The sequence below is a fragment of the Lycium barbarum genome, chromosome 12 (genome assembly GCF_019175385.1).
Source record: "Lycium barbarum isolate Lr01 chromosome 12, ASM1917538v2, whole genome shotgun sequence".
Taxonomy (NCBI): Eukaryota; Viridiplantae; Streptophyta; class Magnoliopsida; order Solanales; family Solanaceae; genus Lycium; species Lycium barbarum.
Window position 1 is genome coordinate 74332141 of NC_083348.1, and position 26330 is coordinate 74358470.

The 26330-nt window shown below is 35.6% G+C and overlaps 1 protein-coding gene across 1 annotated transcript; it reads right to left on the reverse strand.

Annotated features, from left to right (window-relative positions):
- Positions 1-16581: 16581 nt before the first annotated feature.
- On the reverse strand, positions 16582-26074 carry LOC132624937 (uncharacterized). Its single transcript, XM_060339704.1, has 6 exons — positions 25887-26074; positions 18776-19243; positions 18488-18706; positions 17848-18374; positions 17557-17640; positions 16582-17378 (listed from the first exon to the last, which is right to left on the reverse strand). The coding sequence occupies exons 1-6, from the start codon at positions 26050-26052 to the stop codon at positions 16764-16766; spliced, it is 2079 nt and encodes a 692-aa protein (XP_060195687.1). The 5' UTR covers positions 26053-26074; the 3' UTR covers positions 16582-16763.
- Positions 26075-26330: the final 256 nt, after the last annotated feature.

Consider the following 26330-nt stretch of genomic DNA (forward strand, 5'->3'; position numbering starts at 1 on the left):
GAATCTTAAGTTTCGCAGACCTTAAACACAGCTAACTTTAGATGATCACTTTAATTAACTTTAGGTGTCCTAATTCACCGTAAATAATTAGGTGGCGACTCCTTAACAACAAACACAAAAAATAGGAATCTCCAATACGTCATACTTCTAAAATTAACTCTCCCGCGGTTAAAAAGGGGTGTGACAGCTTGGCGACTCCGCTGGGGACTCACTTAGGTTCTAACCATAATGGACTTAGTCAAATAGGCTTTGTGTGCTTATTTGAAATTACTTTATTTATTTGTTAACTGTTTTTTACATGCTATTAATTGTTTGTTGATATAAACTGTTTGTTTGATATAAACTGTTTAAGTGTTACTGCTTTGATAAATTGTCATTCCGTTCATATTTCCTCCATTTCTGGAAACCTCACACTATCACACGTACACGCGAGGTGTGTTTTGCGCACCCGCAAATTTCTTTCGTAGAATCCAAATTTTAGGAGAGTTGGCATATATGCGCGGGGAGCCCGAGTAACGGGGACCGCGTAGCCTTCTCACTCGAGTAGTCCGCTCGGGAACCTTGCGTCTAGTAAACCCACTCTTAGTCAACCTAGGATAGAGCTAAACCAACACCCTTTATTAAGAGCATACATTTCATGACCTAGGAGGTTTAATACCCGTGGTGTATTAAACCTATTAGACGACTTTACCCAAGCGTCCAAGCGGGTTCACAACCCCAAGCGACAATAATCATACTTTATATGCATATTTGAAGGATAACTGTGCCTAAATATTGACCATTTGCTCTAATTAATTAAACTTTAGGAGGGAGGGAATGACTAACGTTTCTATGACAGGTATGGATTTGCATTGGAGTACAACAAATGACGAAGATCAAGGACATCACAAATGGAACCAGAAGTTAAACATAGGAAATTTTATTTACTTTATTTTAGGAAACACTTTATGTTTTATTCATTGGACATGTAATAAATATTACATTATTTTGTACTTTATTTTTTGAGAAATAGAATATGTTTAATTAATCAAAGCAACGGGATGACATATTATGACACATTTTACCCTTCAAATAACGTTAGGCCCACCTCTGGCACAAAGAGGTCACATGCATATTAGGACGCGTTGTTTGTTTTGATATAATCGTTTACATTTGTTTGACAACTTGTTCGACTCTACTTGATGAATTATTTGCTACATGCCTTACTTGACTTTACGTGATCGTGACTTTACCTAGATATGTTCATGAGACTAACATCGTTTATACTTTATGTTTCTTTTTTTTTTATTCCCCAAAAGAGAGTTGATTCGTGTTGACAGTCGATGGCCGACCATCCTTACATCACAAGGTCAAAGACGGCATCGTTACCGGAACGTAATTGGGTTGTTCAAGGAAATGAAATTACTATGTCTGATCCGGCCGCATCTATTTCGACTGGTGTGGAAAACATCGTGATCTCTAGCGATCCGCCCGAGACTTCCGAACACGGAACTACTATTCAACGGGATGAACATATCGCCCGCCTGACTCAAGAAATTGAGAATCTACGTGGAGAACTAAATCGGGTTAGGGACTTGACCAATTTATCCATCACACTCCAAAATTCACCTGTTGAACCTAGCAATGCTGCACCAGAACCACCTCGTTTCCCATCACTCGAATCCCCAGTTTCTGAGCATTTTCCTCCTCAAAACAATGGACCTACCAACAACAACTTACCTCCGATCACCCCCGCAAATCCACCAAATCCATCATCCGCCTATACTCTCCCGCAAAGTCAACCGCCCACTTACCCTAACTATACTCTCCCACAAAGTCAACCACCCACTTACACTAGCTATACTCCTCCAGAAAATCAACCACCCACCTACACTACCTATGCTACTCATAATCCACCACCCGTCAACCCACCAAGTCAATCGCCAGTTCGCACTCCCTATGTTCCTTTACCCACCAACACCAATCCACTACCTACAACCATTCATCTAAACCCACCAAATCAACCACCTATAAACACTACTTATAACACACCACCTCCGGTCCAAAACACTCCCATCGCCCAAACTTATCCAACCCAGCATATACACGGGGTACACTTCGTTACCCCTAATGCACAATATGTTCCTCCAGTATACGCCGCAGAAACACAAGCCTTTACCAATCCAGTAACGGTCAGGTTCCAACCCGAAATAGATTAGTACGAAGAAATGGAAAAGGATGCAAAGGCAGGGGCAGATAACATGTTGCTAAAAGAGATCCACAGTCTCAAAGAAGCAATGAGAAACCTTCAAGTTTCTAGGGGAACTAAAAGTGTAGAATACGAAGATCTTTGTGTTCAACCTGACGTCGATTTACCCGTAGGCTACAAACCGCCAAAATTTGATACGCTCAATGGAACAGGCGACCCTCATACACACTTGAGGGCTTATTGTGACAAACTGGTTGGAGTGGGCAGAGACCAGAACATAAGGATGAAGCTCTTCATAAGAAGCTTATCTGGCGAAGCACTTACTTGGTATACACAACAGGATGTCCGTAAATGGCGTGGTTGGAGTGACATGGCGCAAGACTTTATGGACAGGTTCAGTTTTAACACCGATATCACGCCAGACAGAGTTTACATGACTAAGTTAACCAGGAAGTCAACTGAGACGTTCCGCGAATATGCGTTACGTTGGAGGTCAGAAGCGGCCAGGGTTCAACCTCCGATGAATGATAGGGAAATGACTGCTACCTTCATTGAATGCCAGGCTAGCATATTTTACGAGAAAATGATAGGTATGATGGGACAAAAATTCACAGAAGTTGTTCGAATAGGAGAAGCCTTGGAAGAAGGAATCAAATCGGGGAAAATTCAGGATCTTATCGCTTTACAAGCAATGAACAAAGCTATACAATCTGGTTCTATCAACGGGATTAAAAAGAAGAAGGAAGATGTCGCTGCAGTCATGAACGCCCAAGGACATGAGCCGAGCCAAACCATTCCATACTTTAACCACCCACAACAACCTTTCTACCCTTACCACTACTCTGAACCCTACCAAGCTCCACTATCTCCTCACCCTGTCTACAACACCCAAGCTAACTACTACCAACCCCGAGCACCTCCACATCAAAACTCACGTCCATATCAACCCGTCCAAGCTCCAACTTACCAAAGTCGACCACATGCTGCACCTAGAGCTCGTCCAAACCTTGATACCAAAAACACCCGTAACTACACTCCGATCGCTGAACCCTTGGCTCAATTGTTTGAAAGAATGAAAGCAGCGGGCATAATACAACCGATTGAAGGAAAAATTCCCGATCCTATCCCAAAATGGTTTGATGGTTCCAAGCGTTGTGCATACCATTCTGGAGTTGATAGGCACGCCATTGAAGATTGCTATGGGTTTAAAAACAAAATCGAAGCCCTGATTAAAGAAGGAGTAATCCAGCTCGCTGAAGCTAAGCCCAATGTGGTCAACAATCCTTTGCCTACTCACGAAGATACCAAGATTTAAATGAATCCAGTATGTCGATTGGAGGGTGGAACAGAGACATGACATCAGTTTTTGTCGTTCCCATAAAAAATCCAAAGACAAACACACATGAAGATTCCTGCTACAACTACTCACAACGCCGAGACACCTATCGCATGAAGTGCCAAACCAGGGAAATTTTGAAGAATTGGATTTGTACTCCGTCCTCGATTCGCCGGGAGTCTTGGTAGCATGAACATGTAGTGAACTTGTTTTCTTTTATTGATGTTTGAACCGTACCCAAAGTTTGTTTGTTTTGCTTCATCTTGTGGAAGCTTGAATTGCAAAAACCATGAATGCATTTCTGATTTTCCTTAATCATCTATTTTCTACTTTATTTATCAAGACTGTCAACTCTACGATTGTGACATAAAATGTACGAATAAGACGACATACAAAGAAACTAGGGAACAAGACAAGATTTCACTCAAAAGAACTCGAATAGCCAATTGGTGATGACATAAGCCTGAGAGCTAGCAATCCAAGAAGAAATCAAAAGACGACATTAGGTAAGACAACCTAATTTGCAACCTTTCCTTTAACAACTGTACGAACTACGTTCTGACCTGATTCTCATGGTGAGATACGTAGGCAGCCCACATAGGGTTCGGTTGCATTTAGAACAAAAAAATCCAAAATATCTTATTTACGAACTACGTTCTGACCTGATTCTCATGGTGAGATACGTAGGCAGCCCACATAGGGTTCGGTTGCATTTAGAACAAAAAAAATCCAAAATATCTTATGTTACGAACTACGTTCTGACCTGATTCTCATGGTGAGATACGTAGGCAGCCCACATAGGGTTCGGTTGCATTTAGAACAAAAAAAAATCCAAAATATCTTATGTACGAACTACGTTCTAACCTGATTCTCATGGTGAGATACGTAGGCAGCCCACATAGGGTTCGGTTGCATTTAGAACAAAAAAATCCAAAATATCTTATTTACGAACTACGTTCTGACCTGATTCTCATGGTGAGATACGTAGGCAGCCCACATAGGGTTCGGTTGCATTTAGAACAAAAAAAAATCCAAAATATCTTATTTACGAACTACGTTCTGACCTGATTCTCATGGTGAGATACGTAGGCAGCCCACATAGGGTTCGGTTGCATTTAGAACAAAAAAATCCAAAATATCTTATGTACGAACTACGTTCTGACCTGATTCTCATGGTGAGATACGTAGGCAGCCCACATAGGGTTCGGTTGCGCTATAACAGAAAATAAAAAATAAAAAATAAAAAATAAAAAATAAAAAATAAAAAAAATCCTTACACAAAGACTATCAACATACAGACCCGTCACCCCCAGATAAAATCCAACAAACCCTTTACCATAGATATAGCAGAACTACGCCGACCTGATTCCCTTGGTGGGATACGTAGGCAATCCACATCGGGTTCGGTCCCTTTATCAGAAAACTTTAGACCATTCACCATTACGAACTACGTTCTGACCTGATTCCTCGGCGGATACGTAGGCAACCTATATAAGGTTCGGTCACACCGCAACATAAATTTAGTACACCCTTTAGAACCAAAACTGGGGCATATTTTTTTTTGAGAAAAAAAATATAGACAAAAGAACGGGGACATTGACAAGATTAAGGCTACCAGACAGGAAATATTATAAACCAATTGCTTTAGAAATGTCACAGTCCGAAGTTGGCAGAATATTTTACAACTTACATATATTTACATATATCTATACAATACACTTACATTTACATATCTCACAACTTATATACATATAGTCACATCTCCTTATACATATACCTACATACCTACCTTTCAAATCAAACACTTGCAATTGTTTCACTACTGTTCACCTACCGAGGCTTGAACTGAGATCACAAGAAACAAGACGAATGGAGCACCAACAACGTCAAGCTTCGAGTCAACACGAATCAACTTCCCCCTCCCAAACTAAGAATTTTTCTTTGAGTGCAGGAATTAAAGGACCGCAAGATCAATAATCAAGTCTATCAATCACGACAAAAAGCATCATCTGGCTCATTAGGGCCTCATCTCAAAAGCCAAACGGCTTTATTCCTAACCCTATCTTTAATTTTATTTTATCACAACAACTTTATAACTTCATACATTTTTTTATTGTTGTAGGTTAAAGACGAATCAAATCAGGATTACGCGTCATTAATTCAGCCTGTCACAATATCGTCGACATCATCAGTCAAATGGATATGATATTACTTTACTCCATACTTTATTGCTTTCTTTACCTGCTTTAACCACTTTGCCCTGAACTTTACAGGAATCAACATTAAGTCTCCGAAGACAACCGGAGACACGGCATCAAGTCCCGAAGACAACCGGAGACATTGCATGGCTATACAGCCTCACATGCATAAGCCGGACGGCTACACTATGACTTTACCCTCTATTTTATCATGAACTTTACAGGAATTAGCATTAAGTCCCCGAAGACAACCGGAGACCTAGCATTAAGTCCCCGAAAACAACCGGAGACATAACATCAAGTCTCCGAAGACAACCAGAGACATCATTCGGCTATACAGCCTCACATGCATGAGCCGGACGGGCTACACTACGACTTTACCTCATACTTCATCATTTACTTTACTGATTTTAACAACTTTACCCTGAACTTTACAGGAATTATCATTGAGCCTCCGAAAACAACCGGAGACATCATCCACTTTACAACTTTATCCTGGACATTACGGGAATCATCATCAAATCTCTGAAAACAACCGGAGACATAGCATCAAGTCCCCGAAAACAACCGGAGACATAGCATCAAGTCCCCGAAAACAACCGGAGACACAACATCAAGTCCCCGAAGACAACCGGAGACACGACATCAAATCCCGAAGACAACTAGAGACATTGCATGGCTATACAGCCTCACATGCATAAGCCGGACGGCTACACTATGACTTTACCCTCTATTTTATCCTGAACTTTACATGAATTAGCATTAAGTCCCCGAAGACAACCGGAGAATTAGCATCAAGTCCCCGAAGACAACCGGAGACACAACATCAAGTCCCCGAAAACAACCGGAGACACAGCATCAAGTCCCCGAAGACAACCGGAGACACAGCATCAAGTCCCCGAAAACAACCGGAGACATAGCATCAAGTCTCCGAAGACAACCGGAGACATGATTCGGCTATACAACCTCACATGCATAAGCCGGACGGCTACACTACGACTTTACCTCATGCTTTATCATTTACTTTACCAATTTTAACAACTTTACCCTGAACTTTACAGGAATTATCATTGAGCCTCCGAAAACAACTGGAGACATCATCCACTTTACAACTTTATCCTGGACTTTGCGGGAATTATCATCAAATCTCTGAAGACAACCAGAGAGATAACATCAAGTCCCCGAAGACAACCGGAGACATCGCATGGCTACACGGCCTCATACGCATAAGCCAGACGGCTACACTTTGACTTTACTCTCTACTTTATCATTTACTTTGCCAACTTTAACAACTTTACCCTGAACTTTACAGGAATTATCATTGAGCCTCCGAAGTCAGCCGGAGACATCGTTTGGTTATATCATTTATCACCAAGTCCCGGAAGACAGTCGGAGACCTTATCACTATCATCTTCAAATGCAACTAGAGACATTATCACATCCTCAGCATACGCATCACGCATTCATTCAAGTCCCTGAAGACAACCAGAGACAACATCAGCAACACAGCTTCATTCCCACACTCATATTGACTATCATTTTACACTTTTACACTTTCAACTTTATTACTAATTTTGGCATGAATTCCAGTTTTGGCAGAAAAGACGACCTGCAGGGACATAGCACAACGTGGAACTTTATCTTACACAGTGAACTGGGGCAAATTTGCTGAAGAGGAATACCAAACTCACCAGCAAAGGTCACGGATCTACTCTCGAACTCAATCCGCCTACGTCCACAAACATGTGATACGTAGGCTAATTTCTCTTTCACATCCTCCGCTAAACTCTACTAAATCTACTCTTCTCACAATCTCATATTCCTTTCTACACCCAGTGTCTCCATAATTCGACACTGGGGCATCTTTGAAGAATTTACATCGTGCCCATTAGAGTCCTACTTAAAGGTGTGTTGTGCACCACGTTTATAATTAGGAGGCTATAAACACGTGTTCCATTCTTGAACGTCTCGTCACTTGTCTACAACCCTCTGCGAGATTGTGAATCCACAAAAACTTTCGAACTACACATGGCCTGATTCTCGTGCAACCCGAGATATGTAGGCAACTCGAAACTGAGATTCGGCCATAATTTTACATAATTCCTTCGGCCCTCATAATATTTTCCATTAATTTTCCTAAATCATACTTTCTTACAAACTCATACTCGTTGGTCCAAACAAAATTGGCTACTACGTCAACTTCTTCGCCCGAAGATTCTTACATCACCTCCGGTCGAAGAGGGGCATCTGTTGACACCCAATTTTGTCCCTCCTTTATTTAATTCTATTCATTCAGACGTCTAAATTTATTAACGAGCTAGATACTTTATTTTCACTGCTATTTATATTCACTACTTTTATTTTAACATTACAAATATTAATTTATCACAAATTTTAAATGTTCCTCGTCATTTCACTTTCGGGTTTAGAATCGTTAAATTAATTACAAGACAACACTTTATAAATCCTTACTTTCTATATACTGTTGACACCTAATTTTGTCCCGCATCTCCTCCGAAATACCTATTTATACTTCTGGTATTTCGAGAAATTAAAAAATATGCATTTTAAGTTTTGCTATAATTATTAGTCTTTTATTAACACCCACGTTTTATTTATTCTTCTGCAGTTTATTATTATCATTATTATTATTGTTATTGTTATTATTATTATTATTATTATTATTAAATTATCATTTATTACTAATTGTCATTTATTATTATCATTCTTGTTATTTCCATTATTATTATTATTATTATTATTATTATTATTATTATTATTATTATTATTATTATTATTATTAGTATTAGTATTATTAATAATAATTACTAATCATTATTATCAGCGTTATTTTTTGTTATCAATTATGTGTCATCATTATCATCGTTATTTTATTATTAATTATTATCATTATTTTATCAATAATTGTTATTTATCGTTATTATTTTTATTTTTTTTAATTTCTATCATCTTTATTATTATTATTATTATTAATTATTATTATTATTATTTATTATCAATGTTTGTTATTTACCATTATTATTATATCTATTATTATTTTTTATCACCATTATCATCAACATTATCATTATTACCATTATCATTGTTATTTAGCAGTATTGCTACCGCTATTTATTTACTACTATTATTCAGTATTATTGAAATTTGCATTTCTCAAACGTTTCTACCAACTTCCGCACACACATCGCATTTATTTCGCACATTTAAATGATAGCGTTTGTTATTAAATATTATTGCACGGTCATTTGCGACATCATATAAGTTTTACCCGGGTCTTTTTATAATTACATATTTCCGTATTAGGTGATATTCTGGCACCCTTAGTACATCGTTAATCAAAATGTGTCTCTTATTCAAATTTAGAAGCCAAACTATTTCTTACACTCAGTCTGTATTTTGACTTACCGGACCCCAAATCAAAGTCCGATTAATTCTTAATATTTCTGGACTAGACCATATTTTTATCTCAGTTTTTTAGATCAGTCCATGTTTAATTTACTAGTCCATTCTTTTAAATACCCAGTCTAAAATTCGACCCGGTCCACAAATGGACCGGGTCCAATTCATTTTTTTCCAGCAAATTAAGGGAAACCCTTTTAGGGTTTCCCCTTCATTTTTCGCCTCTTTCTTTTCCTCTTCTTTTCTTTTCCCTTTTTCTCTCCGCCTCGTCGCCTCCATTCCCGCCTCTCCTTCGCCACCGCTCCCACTCACCCCCCTTTCCCTCCTTCTTCTCCGCTCCCCACTCACCCTTGTCCCCCATCTTTTCTCTCTCTCCCGCTCCTCCTTCCCTTTTTTTTTTCAGTACAAGAACAACGAAAACAAAACCTATAAAAAAACAGAAAAGAACGACAACACGAGGAGAAGGAACAACGAGGAGGAAAGGGAGAAGAGGAGGAAAACCCAGGGCTGAAAACAAAAATCCCCCTACCAAATATCAGTTCTAAACAACAAGAAACAGTCGACAATAACTTTATTTGCCTTTTTTTTTTTACTCCTCTGTTTTAAAACTTTAATCACTTTGATCGGGTTTAGATTCGGATTCTTCGAGTTCGAGGGTAGATTCGACGACGTCGGCATCCCCTTCACTGCACCCACAAAAGGTTAGTACGATTTTTTTTCCTTTCAATTCTGAAGTTTCGAGTATATTCGCGTGTTTGTTTCAGGGGGTTGAATGTTAGTTTATAACTTGTAGTTATGCGTGTTCAGATTTGTTTAGTTTTGGGTTTTGCTTTTAAGGATGTTTGTATGTTTACGTTTTAATTCAGTTCGGGCTTTGTAGTTTAATAGTTGTTAGAATTTATATGTTTATGCCTTAGCTATGTTGGGTTTTGTTTTCAATTTTTGACAGCATTTAGATGTTCATATGGGCCGGTTTTCTGAAGTTAGTCAATCATAGTCTAATCTTACTCAGTGATTTTCATGCCTGCTTAATGTGTTAATCATGTCGTTTGATTGTTAGTTGATATGTGTTAGGCATCAAACTTGCTTACGATTAATATGTGTCCTGTTTTGAAGAGTATGATAAAATCATATTCAGTTAACGATGCTTTCACGAATGCAAATCTGGTTAACGGAGCTGTTTGGTGTGTTAATAATGTTATTACCCCAGTTTAAGTATGCATATCTTGAATTTAGTCCTGTCCAGGTTTTTTTTTTTTTTTTTGGTTTATTGAAAAGTCCAAATTTTTGGCAAAAGGGTTCTGTAGAGTCAATATATGATCATGATATGATTTGTGTGACCAAACTTATCCTGTATGCTCGAGAATTAAGATTGAAAGGGAGCTGTGAGTCATCATAGTAAAAAAAAAAAAGATTTGCAAATAATTTATGCTCAGTATGATATCCTCTAATTCCCCTCCTCATCTCAGTTTGTCTATGCTTAACAAATCAGTTTCTGAAATCCTTTAAAATGTTCCACACTTGGCTGTTGGTTTGTTGGCAATTATTTTTATTGCTGCCCAGAGTTTGTTTGATTAAACACGTGCAGTGCGTTTAAATTTAGTTCATGTTTCTATTTATGTAAGATCATATTGACGTTCATGCAATATGTTTTTACTTCTAATATGTCGATGAATCATGAAAACAGACGTTACACTTGAACTGTTACTCGTTGCCATTACCATGAATTATTGCTCTTTGGCTGATGATATGCTCTCTGACTGAACCACTATTATATTTGAGATGTTGTCCTATATTGTTGCTTCGTCACTGTTTGCCGTGGCTGCCCTTCATTAAACACCTGCTGTCAGATAGGCCACTGATGGGCTGTTGTTATGTTTTCTCTGGGAAACAAAATGTTACCTAAAAAAAGGGAAATAAGCTTCTCCTCGCTAGAAACAAACAAATTGGTTTCTCTGTTAAAAGCTGTTGTTTTGGCTTCGGATATTATGAGGTTAAACGTTGTCTATTACCTGATGGAGTTGATCACCTTCTTTCTCATTTCTGTTTTCATAGTGTTTTCATAGCAGCCCTCGTTTGGTTTGAAATCTGTTGAATTGTACCACCTGCCACTGTGGTTGAAACATGTTTTATGCTATAATTAGTTGCCGGTTCAGAGTGATATATTCTTAGTTGTCATTTTGTTATTCAAAGCTGCATTGTTGTTTGTTCACTGTTATGGCTCTGATCCTAGTAACTGCTGTTTTTTTTTTTCTAAAGATTGGACCGTATGCTTCTGAAGCTCCACAATACTTTCTTTCTCCTCCCCCTTTTTTTTTTGATTGACTATGTATTTATACATAAGATATGCCAAATATACACAGCATATCCATAGTCCATTGATTTCCTTTGAGTTATATCTTACATGTTTGACTTTATTTATTGATCGTGTACTAATTTTTCCTTTCTTTTGTGCATGAACATCGCATACGAGTCCCTCGGACTCATCACTCCTTCCGCATTCGGTGTTGGGCCAAAGCCCAACAATATAATGCTCTCTCTGCCCAGTCTTGAAGTCCACAGCAAAGTAGCAAAGTAGAAAGTCACTGGGCCAAAGCCCATACAGCAGTAACGGATTGCTATGGCTTTAAAATGGGCCGACCCATTTGATTTTCCTTCCTCTCTATTTTATTTCGTCATACATTTTGATTAGCTTTGTACAACTAACACTTTGTTTTATTCTATCTGTCAGCTTAAGTACATTATAAGAAAATTTAGTAGGTTTTAGCTGTTAGTGATGGGTAGTTAATTTCACAAATTACATTCATTTCTATTTTCTAAACTATTTATAATATCTATAACATTCATTCGAGCAATTGATTTTTAAATAATATGACTACATATTTTGGGTTAAAGCAATCATTTTTCACTCTTACTATCTTATAAATTTCAAAACGTCGCTAAATAGGGATCCAATTATATTTTATAAACATTATTAAGATTTACCTAATTATACATATATATTTTTTAGCCGAAATTGGTTAAATAATGAGTGATAAAAAATAGAAAGAAACTTATGGACTTTTCATCATATTTAAGAATATAAGTCTAGGCATTTCTACACCACCGTATTCATATAACATCATTTTTATCTGAAGATCACATTTGACGAATCATCTTTTAAAATGCTATCAACCATAAGCAAATTACTCTATTTTTTACGAGTCTTATTTTTGAATAAATTTACTATATTTTCAATTTAGGCTTTAGCAATATCTTTGTACCTCATTTAACATTTAGAATCTTCTGTTACACAAATTATTATGTCTTCTATAAGTATTATTTTAAACAATACTAATTATACTTTCGTTTAAAACTTTAACAACATTTATAAGTCGTATTACAAAATAGCATTAAAGATACACTTTTCATACAAATTATTACTTTTCCACAAATCCCATTTTTTAAACAACATTTTTTATATCTATCTGTAACTTTAACTATATTTACCAAGTTATTTTTTTTATAATACTATATTTACACTTAGCCTAATTAATCATAAGTCCAGTCGGTTAACCATTGTTAATGGGTCTTAAAGGGTGCCTAATACCTTCCCTTTAGACTAATTGAACCCTTATCCAGAATCTTAAGTTTCGCAGACCTTAAACACAGCTAACTTTAGATGATCACTTTAATTAACTTTAGGTGTCCTAATTCACCGTAAATAATTAGGTGGCGACTCCTTAACAACAAACACAAAAAATAGGAATCTCCAATACGTCCTACTTCTAAAATTAACTCTCCCGCGGTTAAAAAGGGGTGTGACATTTATTATACTTAGGAAATGTCTAGAAATTCTAGACACTTAGATATTTGTCGTAGAGGATACAAATATCTAGATATTCTAGAGTAGTAGAAGATAAAATTTTACTAGATTTTTCTTATAGATGTATCTAGAAAAATATCTAGAACCATCCATAGACAACTATAAATAGTGGTGGTCTTGTACATTTGTAATCAACGCACGTTAACCCAACCGACCCAATACAAGTCATTCAAAGCCAATTTAAGAGAGTCTTCTTCCATTACAAAGTTCTCCTTTCTATAGCTTCCTCTTCTTTAGTTGAATCTTGCAATCTTAGTTAACGATCTTGGGCTAGCAGAAGGTCTCTTCGATTTAAGTTTTCTTCTGCTAATTCTTTACATGGTATCAGAGTCATAACCACAGATTGACTTCTAGATTTTATTTCAAGATCGGATTAGTGGTAGATTCAACTGGTTTGTCTAAATGGATTTGAGTGGCCGTGTTAATGGACTGGGGATGGAGTTGTTAAATGAGTCTAATTACAAAGTATGGAAGACATGTATGGAGTCATACCTTGTGGGTGAGCATTTGTGAGATGTTTTTAATGGTAGTTACACAAGTCCTCCTACTGACGGACCCGAAAATAGCAGCGCATACAAGAAGTGGAAGCAGATTAATGCGAAAGCAGAGTTCATCCGAAAGAGGTCCATCTTGCACAACTTGTTTGATTATATTATAAGGTGCAAATAAGCTCATGAAATTTGGAGGACCCTTGATTGTTTGTTCAACAAGATGGATGAAGCCCAGCTACAAATATTGGAGAACCAATTGGCGAACACCACTCAAGGTAATCTTTCTATTGCCGAGTACTTTTTGAGGATTAAAAACTTATGTTCAGAGATCTCTTTATTTAAATCCGAACGAGGCTATCTCTGAAGCACAAATAAGAAGAACTATCATTCATGATTTGAAGTCTGAACCTATTCCTTTTGTTACATCAATTAAAGGATGGGCTCTACAACCATCCTTGGAGGAGTTTAAGAATTTTTTGTCGTCACAGAAGCTACTAGCCAAACAGATGGTAGGTGTATCGATCAGATAAGGTGAAGGAAATTCTCCTGCAGCTAACAAAAGGAATCTTAAAGTAAGAAAAAAGCAAAGTGACTTGAGAGAGATGGTGTATTCTTAATTCCTAGAGGGTTCAAGTTCGCCGAGACAGAAGGAGGAGTCTTCTAATAATGGTAAGAAGACTATTAAATGTTACCGATGTGGTGAAGTAGGACGCATAAAAAGATTTTGCTGAGCCAAGAAAAGCAACATGGCCCAAACCGAGAGAGCTCATGAAGAAGAAGAAGACTAGGAAAGGTGCTTCGTAGTTGAGACTCGAGCAGTAGATGCCTTGGCTTCCCTTAATTTCGAAAGAGACTGGATCGTGGATTCAAGATGTGGACACCGTCTTACTGGAGATGAATCTAAATTTTTCTACTTCCGAGAACACCATGATTGTGATGTAATTGTGATGGAAAATAATAGGATCCATCAAGTGGAGAAGGAAGGCATTGGTGACATCAACAAAAATCACAAAGATTTTAAAGACATTCAAACTAGTGACGTACTAGTTGCTGCCGAGGTGATCAACGAACCAGATGCTGAAACTGGTAATCAAAGTTTGGATGTGAAAGATGTTGAAGTAGAACCTGAGCAGGCAGTGTCTGAAACTATATATGGCAATGGTGACCATTACGGAGAAAACATTGAGGGAATTGTAGTGGAAGTTAAAGTCTCTGGTCAATCAATTGCCGCATCAGAGTCAATCACTAGCTCAGATCAAATACTGGAAGCTGATGGAGAAGCTAAGAGTCAAATAAATGAAGAGGTTGACCTTGAAGGCTCAATTTCATATGAAGATACAAATGGTATGATTTTTGGAATATCTGAAGCTGCCAAACAATTTATTGAGGAGCTGGAAAGGGAATCTAGTGGTGGATTTTATGCTGGTATTGAGGCTTTGAAGGAAATTCATGGTTAGAATGTCACCGACTCAGGTGCTTCTCCAAATAACACAATTCTTCAGGAGCTAAAAGAAAGGGGGAGTCTGGAAACTCACGAATGTGAAATTTAGCATGAAGATGATTCACGTGGTTAGCAAAGGCCAAAAAGAAATAGTGGCAAGTCTGCCCGCTACAGGGATGACAATTTTATCAAGACGTATTCATGTTTCTTTGGAGGCCCAATTATTAGTCGAAAACCATCATCATTTGAAAAAGGAAGAAGCGTAGGGAAAGTATTGCTGAGATCTTCACCGATGCACGTCCAAAAGCTTCGTCTGAGTTCTTCCATGACAAGTTCAGGATAACTTCCAAAAAATTACTTTAAGGGAGAGTGTAAAAAATTATAGTTAATTTTTAGGAAGAATAAATATCATAAATATTTAGAAGAGTCTCTAGAAAGTTATATTGTAATATCTTTGATATTTATTGTACTTAGGAAATGTCTAGAAATTCTAGACACCTAGATATTTTGTAGTAGAGGATACAAATATCTAGATATTTTAAAGTAGTAGATAAAGTTTACTAGATTTTTCTTATAGATGTATCTAGAAAAATATCTAAAACCATCCATAGACAACTATAAATAGGGGTGGTCTTTTACTTTTGTAATCAACCCAAGTTAACCCAACCGACCCAATACAAGTCATTCAAAGTCAATTCAAGTGAGTCTTCTTCCATTACAAAGTTTTACTTTCTATAGCTTCCTCTTCTTTAGTTGAATCTTGTGATCTTAATTAACGATCTAGGCTAGCAGAAAGTCTCTTCGTTTTAAGTTTTCTTCTGCTAATTCTTTACAGAGCTAACCTACCTCACATTGGAGTATAACGTTATCACTAATTACAAAGTTCTCAGAGATATACTGTAGTAATTTCCACATCCTTACATATATAGTGTATCAACCAGACCCCTCGTTTTAGCTTTTTTTTAGTATTGTGGTTTGAGCATCTTATTGTATTGATTGAACTATGTGTGACTTGTAAGTATGGTTTGAGCTGAGTTTGGAAGGGTTCAATCGTGTTTTGAGCAATAATGTTACTGGAATATATTCTGTACCAGCAAATTATCTGGTGCAAAACTGCCTCACAGGAGGAGTCACGATTGCAGAAGTAATTAACTCTCAGCAATCACATACAAATCAAAATAAGAATACATGTATATACTCAGATTAGTACACCTATGATGTTTTGTATTGTCAATGTTGCTAGATTCTCTGATGGGTGCATCCAGCAAAGAAAATGGAGCAGAAACGAGGTCCATCTCAACTCCTCTAAGTCAATTATCACATAGAATCTCAGCGTTCGGGCCTTGTCACCGACTCATATGAAGTAAACATGGGAAAAGGAAGGCCAACCAAATCATGTTCAGGTAGCCTGAAACACTGCAGGGGCAGAAACAGAGAGAAAACTCAAACCCAATAGCTTCAGTCAAAATCTTATACTTTAGTGTTAAGAAATTCACTTAAGACACCAGTAAACAGTCTTTTTTAGAGTACAGAACCCATCTTACTGGGTGATGAAAATTAAACAAACCTGACTTGATGCCTTTTCCCTAAATGTAACTAGATCTTGCATGATGGTACTCCTTTGCACTATGCAAATACCAAATAGCACTGATGCAGAAATTTTCTCAAGTTTCATACCCAAATATTACAATAATCTATACTAATAAGACAAAAAGCTGCCGAATTAGAATAAAATGTTACAATCCTTCTAAAACAAGCATCGTGGTTCTTATTACAATAAAGGATATTCCAATAGCCCGCTTATCTGCCGTGAAGGCCCCCTTGTTAATAGAGGCTGTGCTTTCCCTGTCTAAAAAAATATTTGGACCAATATGTCGATTTTGCCACATCAAACCATAGTTTATACTGTAGACACCCAAATAAAGCTACAGGAACACCAGCACAAGCAGTAATGAGCTTTGGCTCCCAAGCCACATGATTATTATAGACCAAGAAGAAGGTTGCTACAAAAGCCACGAGCATGCTGACTATCGAGACAAACAACGCCGTGAGTCCAAACAGTAACTTGGCAGGCAATGACACAAGAAAATCGTTTTCAGCATAGCGCGACGTGAGAATGGACAAGAACATAATGATGGAAACAATTGAACTGAAGAGTGCCACTGCATCCGATGTGACAAAAGCCGTAAAGGCATTCAATTTTAGCAATATTGGAGTACCTATATCACTGTTATTACCGCCTGGAATAGTGAAAGCAGCAGCAAACATTATTGTGGCAATCAAAGCTGCAACAATCATGCAAGAATTCGCAGTGTCCTTCATCCACCTTTCCCCTTCTTTTAGTAATTGCTTGTGCTCCTCTGTGAATAATTGCCTTGGGGTTTTCCCTTCTTTGTTTTTCTTCCTGAGTAGTGAAGGTGGTACGATCTTCTCCACTTCCTAGGCAATTAATAATCAGATGATTATCAGCAACAAAAATTTAAAAGCCATAACTCGCATTCAAAGTAAATGCTAAATTAAAAAATCCTGTATTGCATTTCATAGAACTAAATATTGAAGAAGCAGAGATTTGAGATGCAATAATATATGCTTATTTTACTTATAGGTAAAAGCTCACCTTAAACCACAACATCTCTTTTTGCATTTGAAGAGCTGCTCCAGACACCTTGAGAAATGATGGCGGCATTATCTTCTCTTCCCCCTGCAGTACTGGCTCATTATTAAAACAACGATAAGCCAAAACACAGGACTTTTTGATTATGTTATATTTCCTATATCATGTAAATCAGAGGCGGATAGCTTGGAACAGGGTATAGTTTGAAAAGATTGTAACAGAGAGGAAAAGGGAAATGGAGGGTGAAAATTGAAAATTTGGTTAAGTTACTAACAATAAGAAACAATTTGTTACCTTAAGAATTTGCAACAGCTGGTCAAGTGATTCTACAACTCTATCAGGATATGAAGACGCTGACTGCTGTGGTGATTCTGTGACTCCAGGAGTTGCTTCCTGCAGGGGGTTGGTTCTCGGAACTCGTATCTGTCCAGTTTTCTCTTTATAGACTGGCTGCCCTAACTTTCCAGCCAAATGTAGAATGTTATTTTGATTATCATCTACCTTTTGAATAATTAAGTCTTTAATTGCTCCAATATGGTGTATAAGACTGAAGACTTTTTCCTCTCTGTATAAAACAGCAACGTGGAAAATGGTCCTGTTATATTTGTCGACTTTCCATATGAGATCAGGATAATTGCGAATAGCCACAACTAAAAACTCTACATTTCCTGCTTTTGCAGCCGTATGGAGCAATGTTTCCTTTTCGACTAGCTTCAATAGCTGATCTTTTGCACTATTCTGACACTCTGCCCAAAGCTCCCCAAGTAGGATACCAGCTTGCTTCTTCATTGAAAATTCCTGAGGTGCCTGAACTTTGAACCCTATAATTTGAAGCAATATTAGCATTACAAACAAATATTCAGCCCTGTCTTGTCTTTAAGCAATTACAGTATAAGTTGTTTCCAGTCAAGTAATTAATTATAGTAGATCATACATGGAATGAATTGCCTCCGGGTCATGGAAATTGCACTCTTAAACATTCTCCATACCGGCGAACAAGCTCGTACAATTAGATATCTCTCCCAGTTTCCTCCTTGACTTTGGTTACTGATCACTAAAGACTTTTTAGCTAACGAAACTAAGACAGAGTTATGTCCTTCTAACACTTTACTCACTAATTTCCGGTCCTTCTCGAATATATTCGATGCCACATCTGCAAATTAACATTTACTATAAGATTTCATGTCCAATCAAGTACCACATTTTAACGTAACATACGTACCATACATCTCGTTCTGGATAGTGGTTTCAAGAAGTTTAAGTTGTTCTAGCTCATCAAGGCTAGTGACCTCAAAAAGGCACGAAACCATATCTTTGTTCCCAACCGAGGCAACCCCAGTGATTGGCAATGCATCGTCCTCACCGCGGATGTTAGGCAGATTCGGATTCCTTTCTATCATTGCTTTAGCGATTTCAACAAGATTCAATGCAGCTGCAAAACAGAATGCCGTATTTCCATCAATATTTCGCAGTTCCAAGTCACCTGGTTCCATCAGTTTCATTAGCTCTTCCAAAAATTTGGTGCTTCCCGCTGCTGTTGCAATGTGAAGAACTGTTTCACCCCCCTCCGACATTCGACGAGTAGCAAAACTTGGATCCTTCTTTAAAATTGGTTCAGCAATTCTCCAATTATCTTTCAGAGCAGCTTGATAAAGAATTTGATATATATTAAGATCCAATTTCCTGCCATCTGAAAATTATATTAAATATTAATTAAGAAAAATTCATACTATTAGAATTTGAGTAAACTAGTTTCGGACCATACTAACTAATACAAATATTTAATAAATGTGCAATGAGTTGCATAAAATTAAAGATAGAAAATGAAACCTCAAATTGATGAATAGTGAGCCTATTCTACCCATATTCATTTCATTGCAATGCATAATCATCATACTAAATGATTGTTACGAAATGAATTTGAAACATAATGTTCAAACGACTTATGCAATTCTTATAATATATCAAGTGTTAGCGTGTAAACGATAAAAACACAGTAATTAATGTGGTTCGGATGGATGTGATCCTAGTCCACGGAAAACGGCCGGCACTCTTATAATTATCAAGGGAGAAATAAGTTACAAGATTGAATACTTTTAGGTTTCATGTTCTGTCCTACTTAATAAATCTTAGCTAGCATGTATTTATACTACTAGGTCTAATCCTTTCTTAGAAAGGATCTAAATCCCAATATCACTCGAAAACCAACAAAGAAAAAAGTTTCCTTTTATTTCTTTCCGCTTTTGAGTAGGAATTGATTTGAATATTTTCTCAACTTCACATCAAGTGTTCAACTTATAGTAATTCTTTTATATGTTAACGACACCTAATTTAAATGTGAATTTGAGCGATATCGGGTATGGTTATAAATGTTTCACAACTTAATTTTTTTGTCTTACTTTTTAGAAACTATAGCTTCCTTTTTTACATCCTCATACATATATATCAAGAAATTGTTGTTGAATGAAATTAATGTTTTGTAGAAGTTGTACAGAAATTCTATCAACGTGTGTTTTTCTTAGGATGGGTAGTCGTTGTCAATTTCACGGTGTACGTCAACACAAAAGTAATTGTTATTTGTGATAGTGCATAGTAATTGCTTAAATATTTAATTGATGTATAAAACTTAATTACTTGTACATGTAGCCTTTGCCTGATTTAAAATTACGAATCATTTCATGTGTGAATTTAGCACGAAAAAAATACAGTTAAATTACATTAAAGATCTTATTAAGAAACGGGACATGTAGTTTGTTAGTACGAGTAATGTGAAAATAGACTGGATTGCACTAAGACTATTATGACCAAAAATATTATAGAGGTTTTCAACCAATAATATATGTTTAAGCTTGGCAAAATGCATGTAAGAAAGAAACAGAAAAGGAACAATGATGTGGATTCTATAAAATATGAGGTCCACAAGATCGGACGTTCTGGCAGAAAGTTACATATACACATTAAATCTTACAAATAACATATCAAAACCCAACAATGAAACATGAATCAGCTATTAGTAAATAAAGATACACTATTTGATTCAGTATACGACGTTATAAGATAAGAAAAACAAAAAATTAACCTGTGACATAATATTGCAGAAGAGTTGCCGCAAGCTGAAAAACCATAGATATTTTAGGAGAGGAGAGTTTTTGACAGAAACAAGAGAAATCTGGTACTGAGCTTATATAGAGGTTGGATAATTTTCATAGAATAAAACTGAGAATGTGAAAAGACTGCATAAATATCCCACTACTTCGGAAGATGGAAAGAAATAAAACTGATTTGCTGCTATAAAATCACTTTATTAAGAGGAGCCTCTCCACCTTTTCTCCTTAACTGGTATTGTATTTTTCTATGCTACATTCTTATATTTATTGTTAAAATTTAAAAAGAACTTTAAAATTATTACATAGGCATTCTAAAGGTTACAACAAATATTGGAATATGAAAACAATTTTAATACGTTGAATGATGTAGCAAGTGAGAATGCATCCGGCCAATGTATTGGTTCATTTATCTTATTTCATTTTAATGAAACATTATTAGTAATTGAAAGGTAAAATTACTTTTTAGTCCTAAAAAAGTAGTGTTTTAATTGAATGACTAATTTCGTAATTCAACTTGGGCTTCTCACTTTTAGTATATTATTATATTATTATTATTATGATATGATGATTTGTCACTCAGCTTAGTGACTTCAACCTTGTCTGCTACAAGATAAAAGAATTTCTGAAAGTTTTTAAAAACTCTGTCCTATATATATAAAGTCCACCTCTTATACACGTGTCTGAGGAATTATTTATATTAATTGTGTGTGATAGCGAAAGAAAACTAACATATCCACCATGGAAGCAATGGCTTCTGGATCATCTACAGCATGTTCACGCCTGAGTTCATCGTTTCCACTTAACATGCATGCAAAACTTAAATTATTTAAATTAAAAAGAAAATAAGGAAAGTTGGACCACCATCACAGAGTCAAAAGAAATACTCCATCCGTTCATTTTTACTTGTCCAGTACATTGGAAATAAATTTTAACTTTTACTTATCCATTTTAGCATATCAAGAAAAAGACATACTCACTCTATATCAAGTTATTTGTCGTTTTTCTATATTGCACGTCCCGTTAAGAAATAATAATTAGGAGGGATATTTGACTAATTTTACTCTTATAATGTCTAAGTTATAATCTCTCTCCATTAAATTATTACTCTATTGAAGTACTAGTGAATTTAACCGCGTTTCGCACGGACATGAATAATTTCATTAAATTTATGAACTAATTATTATACCTAAATATAAAAAATATATCACTTCAAACAAAAATAAGAGACAACACAACCTCACAAAAGAAATTTCATATATTTACCATATATTAAAGAGTATGAATCTAAAAACTAAAAACTCAAAACTAAACTGAAAATTATCACGATCTTCTCAAAGATTTCTACTCAGAAATATAAAGAAAAAAAGGGAAAATAGCTAGTGACATATTAGTTCTAACACACAACTTGGGGTGAAAAATTTGAACATTCTCAAAGATACCCAAATAATAAAAATACCAAGATATTCACTAACTTGCATATAAATAAGCCAAAATAATTGAGTACAAACCATGAGCCATATGACACATGTACCTTTTCCGTCACTATATTTCTTCATCTTGTGTAACCAAAAAAAAAATAAAAAAATCTTCAACTGTGCTTTTGATCTCCACCTCCCGTGTACAACAACTCCAATTAATAAGATTAGGGAGGAAAATGTCATGTAGGTGCAATTTTAAGGTGTCATAAACTTGTACATTAAATAATTAGAGGTTATGAATATGAAATGCTTGAAACATAGGAGTTAATTCCACTCTTTAGCAATTTTTCAAAAGATTTATCCAGTGTCATATTGGAAACATCAATTCTCGTGTACATAAGAATGGCAATTGCTAAGCCAACAAAATTTTGAATCCAACATATGATGATTATGTGTATCATGAAAAGATTAAGAATAAAAAAAATGTCGTGAAGAACACTAATGAAGTATAGCATGCACACAAGTATTTACTCAAACACTATCTAATTCCAATGAGAAAATGCAAGCTCATAAGAATATGTCTCTTAGTTCTCTACACTTTGTTATCGATAAAAAAATGTCATTCAGCTAGTACCTCGTGACAAAACATAGTATTGGATGACAGGGAAGTTTACTGCGCTTCAGAAAGATTTAATACACACTGTTATCATGGAAACAATCCAAATTTGAAGCATCACTCAACAAAAAATCATCTGCAAATTAAACACCCTCTCTATAAATATAGTTCCAATAATTATCTATAAAATTCTCAGAAGAAATTCTACCCTTGCCAAAAAAAAAAAAAGTTACGAAAAGAAAAAGATATCTAGCCGCTACATTACCCGTGTTTCTTCTTCTCTAGCTATTGTTGCGGTCGAATCTTGCCACCAAGCAATGAAGGGCTTCATGAATCTTGAAGTGGCCAGTGCAAAGAGCAAGTTTTGGCGTGTTAGGAGAATCATGAGTATTTATAAGGACTTTTGGAATCAAAGGCGGATCTAGGATTTAAATTCTAAGGGTTCAACATCTTAAATTTTTAGCACTAAATCATTATATTTCTAAAGTTATGGGTTCATATCTATTATTTATTGTAATTTTAGTAAAGTTTTACATATAAATTTATACCCCGCATCAAAAGTTTGGGGTCCAATTGAACCTCGAGTTATAGTGCTCCATCCTCCACTGTTTGGAATTGTTCTTATTTATTATGAATCATAAGCTGATAAGAGTCATTCAAATTCTATAGTTACATATTTCAATTGCCTTTTGCTTTGCTACCATAAATATTCACTATTGTGCAGTTTTTAACCATAAAGACAATAACGCGTGACTTTATATAATACAGTAAGTAACTGTTATTCTTGACTTTGTCATTTCATCAATCTGAACATTGAAAATTTAATTGCAATAAGTAGTCCTTTTATGTTGGTACCGTTATTTTTATTGCTGCAAATAAACATTAGAATCCTACTGTAACATATATCTGAAAGGAACAGGATGAAGTGGAGTATTAGTTAGTACTATTATTTATTGAGCCAGTTAATGTTGTCTCAAAGATACATAAAAAATAGGAGAAAAAGCCAAAAAATTAGAGAAAAGCCAAAAAAGTAGGAAAAACGAAAATAATAATGCTGGTCATAGAGAGATATTACTTCACCTTATCTATCATTAGTTTTATATTATAAATAGATTACAGCAGAAATATGAACAAACAATCCGTCAACTACTGATGTAAATTATCAGTACAATATACATATTGTTTTCATTTGCTAGACAAAAGATTAAAAAAGCCTAAATAAGTTCAAGTTTTTTATCAATAACAAATATTTTTACAGTAAAAAGTTAAATCCATCTACGCCAGTAAAAAATGCCCTTTTTTGTAACCTCTTGTTAATTTCACAGCAAATCCTAGACAAATCATCACTACTTGTTAAAAGGTCAGATTTTGCCTATATTTTCAAATCATTAAATTCCATAAGCAGCTTTCAAAGTAACACAATATCAAACTTCTGAATTTTTAATTGAAAAACTATGAATTGTAAAAAGAAATTTCAACAAATAAGAGTAGGAAAAACTTATGAATTCAGCGAGTGAATATAATTACCTTAGAAGAAATACATCCAACATTGAAGTAAATATCATATGTGTCACGCAGCTCATGCAAATGACATACAAATTACTGAAAATTAGCAAATAATTACTAACTATGGGACTTTAAAATGTGAACTTTTCGACAAAAACACCGGGATACCTTTAGCACTTGAAACAGGTCCATTTGAATATGCTTGAAGATGACACATATATAATTTTAATCAACGAAGAATATCCACTGTCACGATATATATCTTGGTGAACTTGAATTGAACTTTAAGATCCAATATCCCTTTACGTGTCAAGATGGTACATATGCTATAGAATTTGACAATGCACAGTTGAAGCTATACCCTATGGTTATATATATGAGGCTTAGGTTCTTGTCTTTTTAGCTCCTACTTGATTAATACTACACATTAATTAAAATAATTAAAGGGACGGGAGCAATAGCACCCACGATTAGTTATTAACATGAGGGGAGTAAAGTTTGGATTGTAACCTACTATCTCTTTAATTAATAATTAACCTTGTTTTTATTTTAATTATTAATTGAAATGAGTGAATGAAAAAGCCAAAAAAAAGGAGAAAAAAGATAAATAAGAATGGTGGTCATAGAGAGGTGTCACATCACCTTGTTTATGCCTAGCTTTATATTATATATAAATTATCTCAATTAATAACAAAATTCTAATAAGGGTAAAAAGGGGAAAAATAATTAATTGTGCATTAAGCTTCTAAAACAACAAATAATTTGAGACAACTATTTTTAATAACTATGACTGATAATTTGAGAAGGTGGGAGAATTTTTGTTCCATGTTTTCTAAAATTTTACTCCCTCCGTCCCATAGTAGCTGCCAACATTATTAAAAATAACCGTCCCAAAATACTTGTCCATTTACAAAAGCAAGATAGTATTAATTAAAGTTTTCCTTATTTGACCTTAACATGAATTGTTTTTTAAAGTAACCAATATTGATTAGAGTGCAATTTATTGGATAGAGATAAGAGTAATATTGTAAAAGTACACTTTTATTTATGATTTCTAATAATTTCTTAAAGGGCGTGTAAAACAGAAAGTAGACGAGTAATATGGGACGGAGAGAGTAATTACTTATTTCCCAAATCATTTTCCAAGACATAAAACCATACATCAATTAATATAGATATTATGGTAAAATATACACTTCATTTACTATTTGAGAGTGCAAAGTCCACTGTGAACAAGTACCACTGTGTACAAGTAAAAGCGAACGGAGGGAGTAGAAATTTCCAGGACCAATCAATCCTGAAGAAAAAGACTACATCAACATCTTTTATGCAGTTTCAAATTTACGACATTACACGCAGAAATGACAGTAGTGATGCCGGAAAACTAAACGAAATTAACCTGTTCGCTACAGTCTAAGTTCCTTGAGCTCTGAAATTGCTTTGCCTAAGTTGATGGTCAACGGTTGGGTTTTTACATCAGCCCCCTCCATGTCAAATTTCCGATGCCAGAAAGTGGCTTTCCAGGTTGGAGTTAGTACGACACAAGGTTTAAGTTGAGTGATTTTTTGAACACAAGAATAAAGATAAGTGATTTTATTACACAGTTTCACTAGACTGAGTGATCATTTGAAAAATGAACTCTTAGAATTTCGACAGATTGCAAGTAAGTACAGTGCTGTAACTTACTAAGAAACTGCGGAATACTAGAATTAGGAGGTTGATTTTCGATGTCCCTTGATCCATCTCGAGACCCTTCAGCTTGTTCATTTTCTCCGCGATGCACAGAATTGTGATCAAATGGTACATCATAATCTGAAGTTGAGAGAGATCGGGAAGGCCTCTTCTTCTCCATTATATTTTGTATGTCTGCACTCTCTTACTTCATCAACCACTAAATTCCATGGCTATCTACAAATTTGTAAAATTTCTTAGCCATGAAAATCAAATTGACAAAGCTAATTCCTTTTTTTTGCTATAATTGCTAACAATCGTGGTAATAATTACCTAAATTGCTACAATAAAGTTTTGTAGCTGAATCATAAGTTTTTGCCACGCAATAGAAGTTAGTGTAGCAATAGTAACCTTTTAGCTACAATAAATTATTTGAAACTATATGTCGTAGCTAAATAA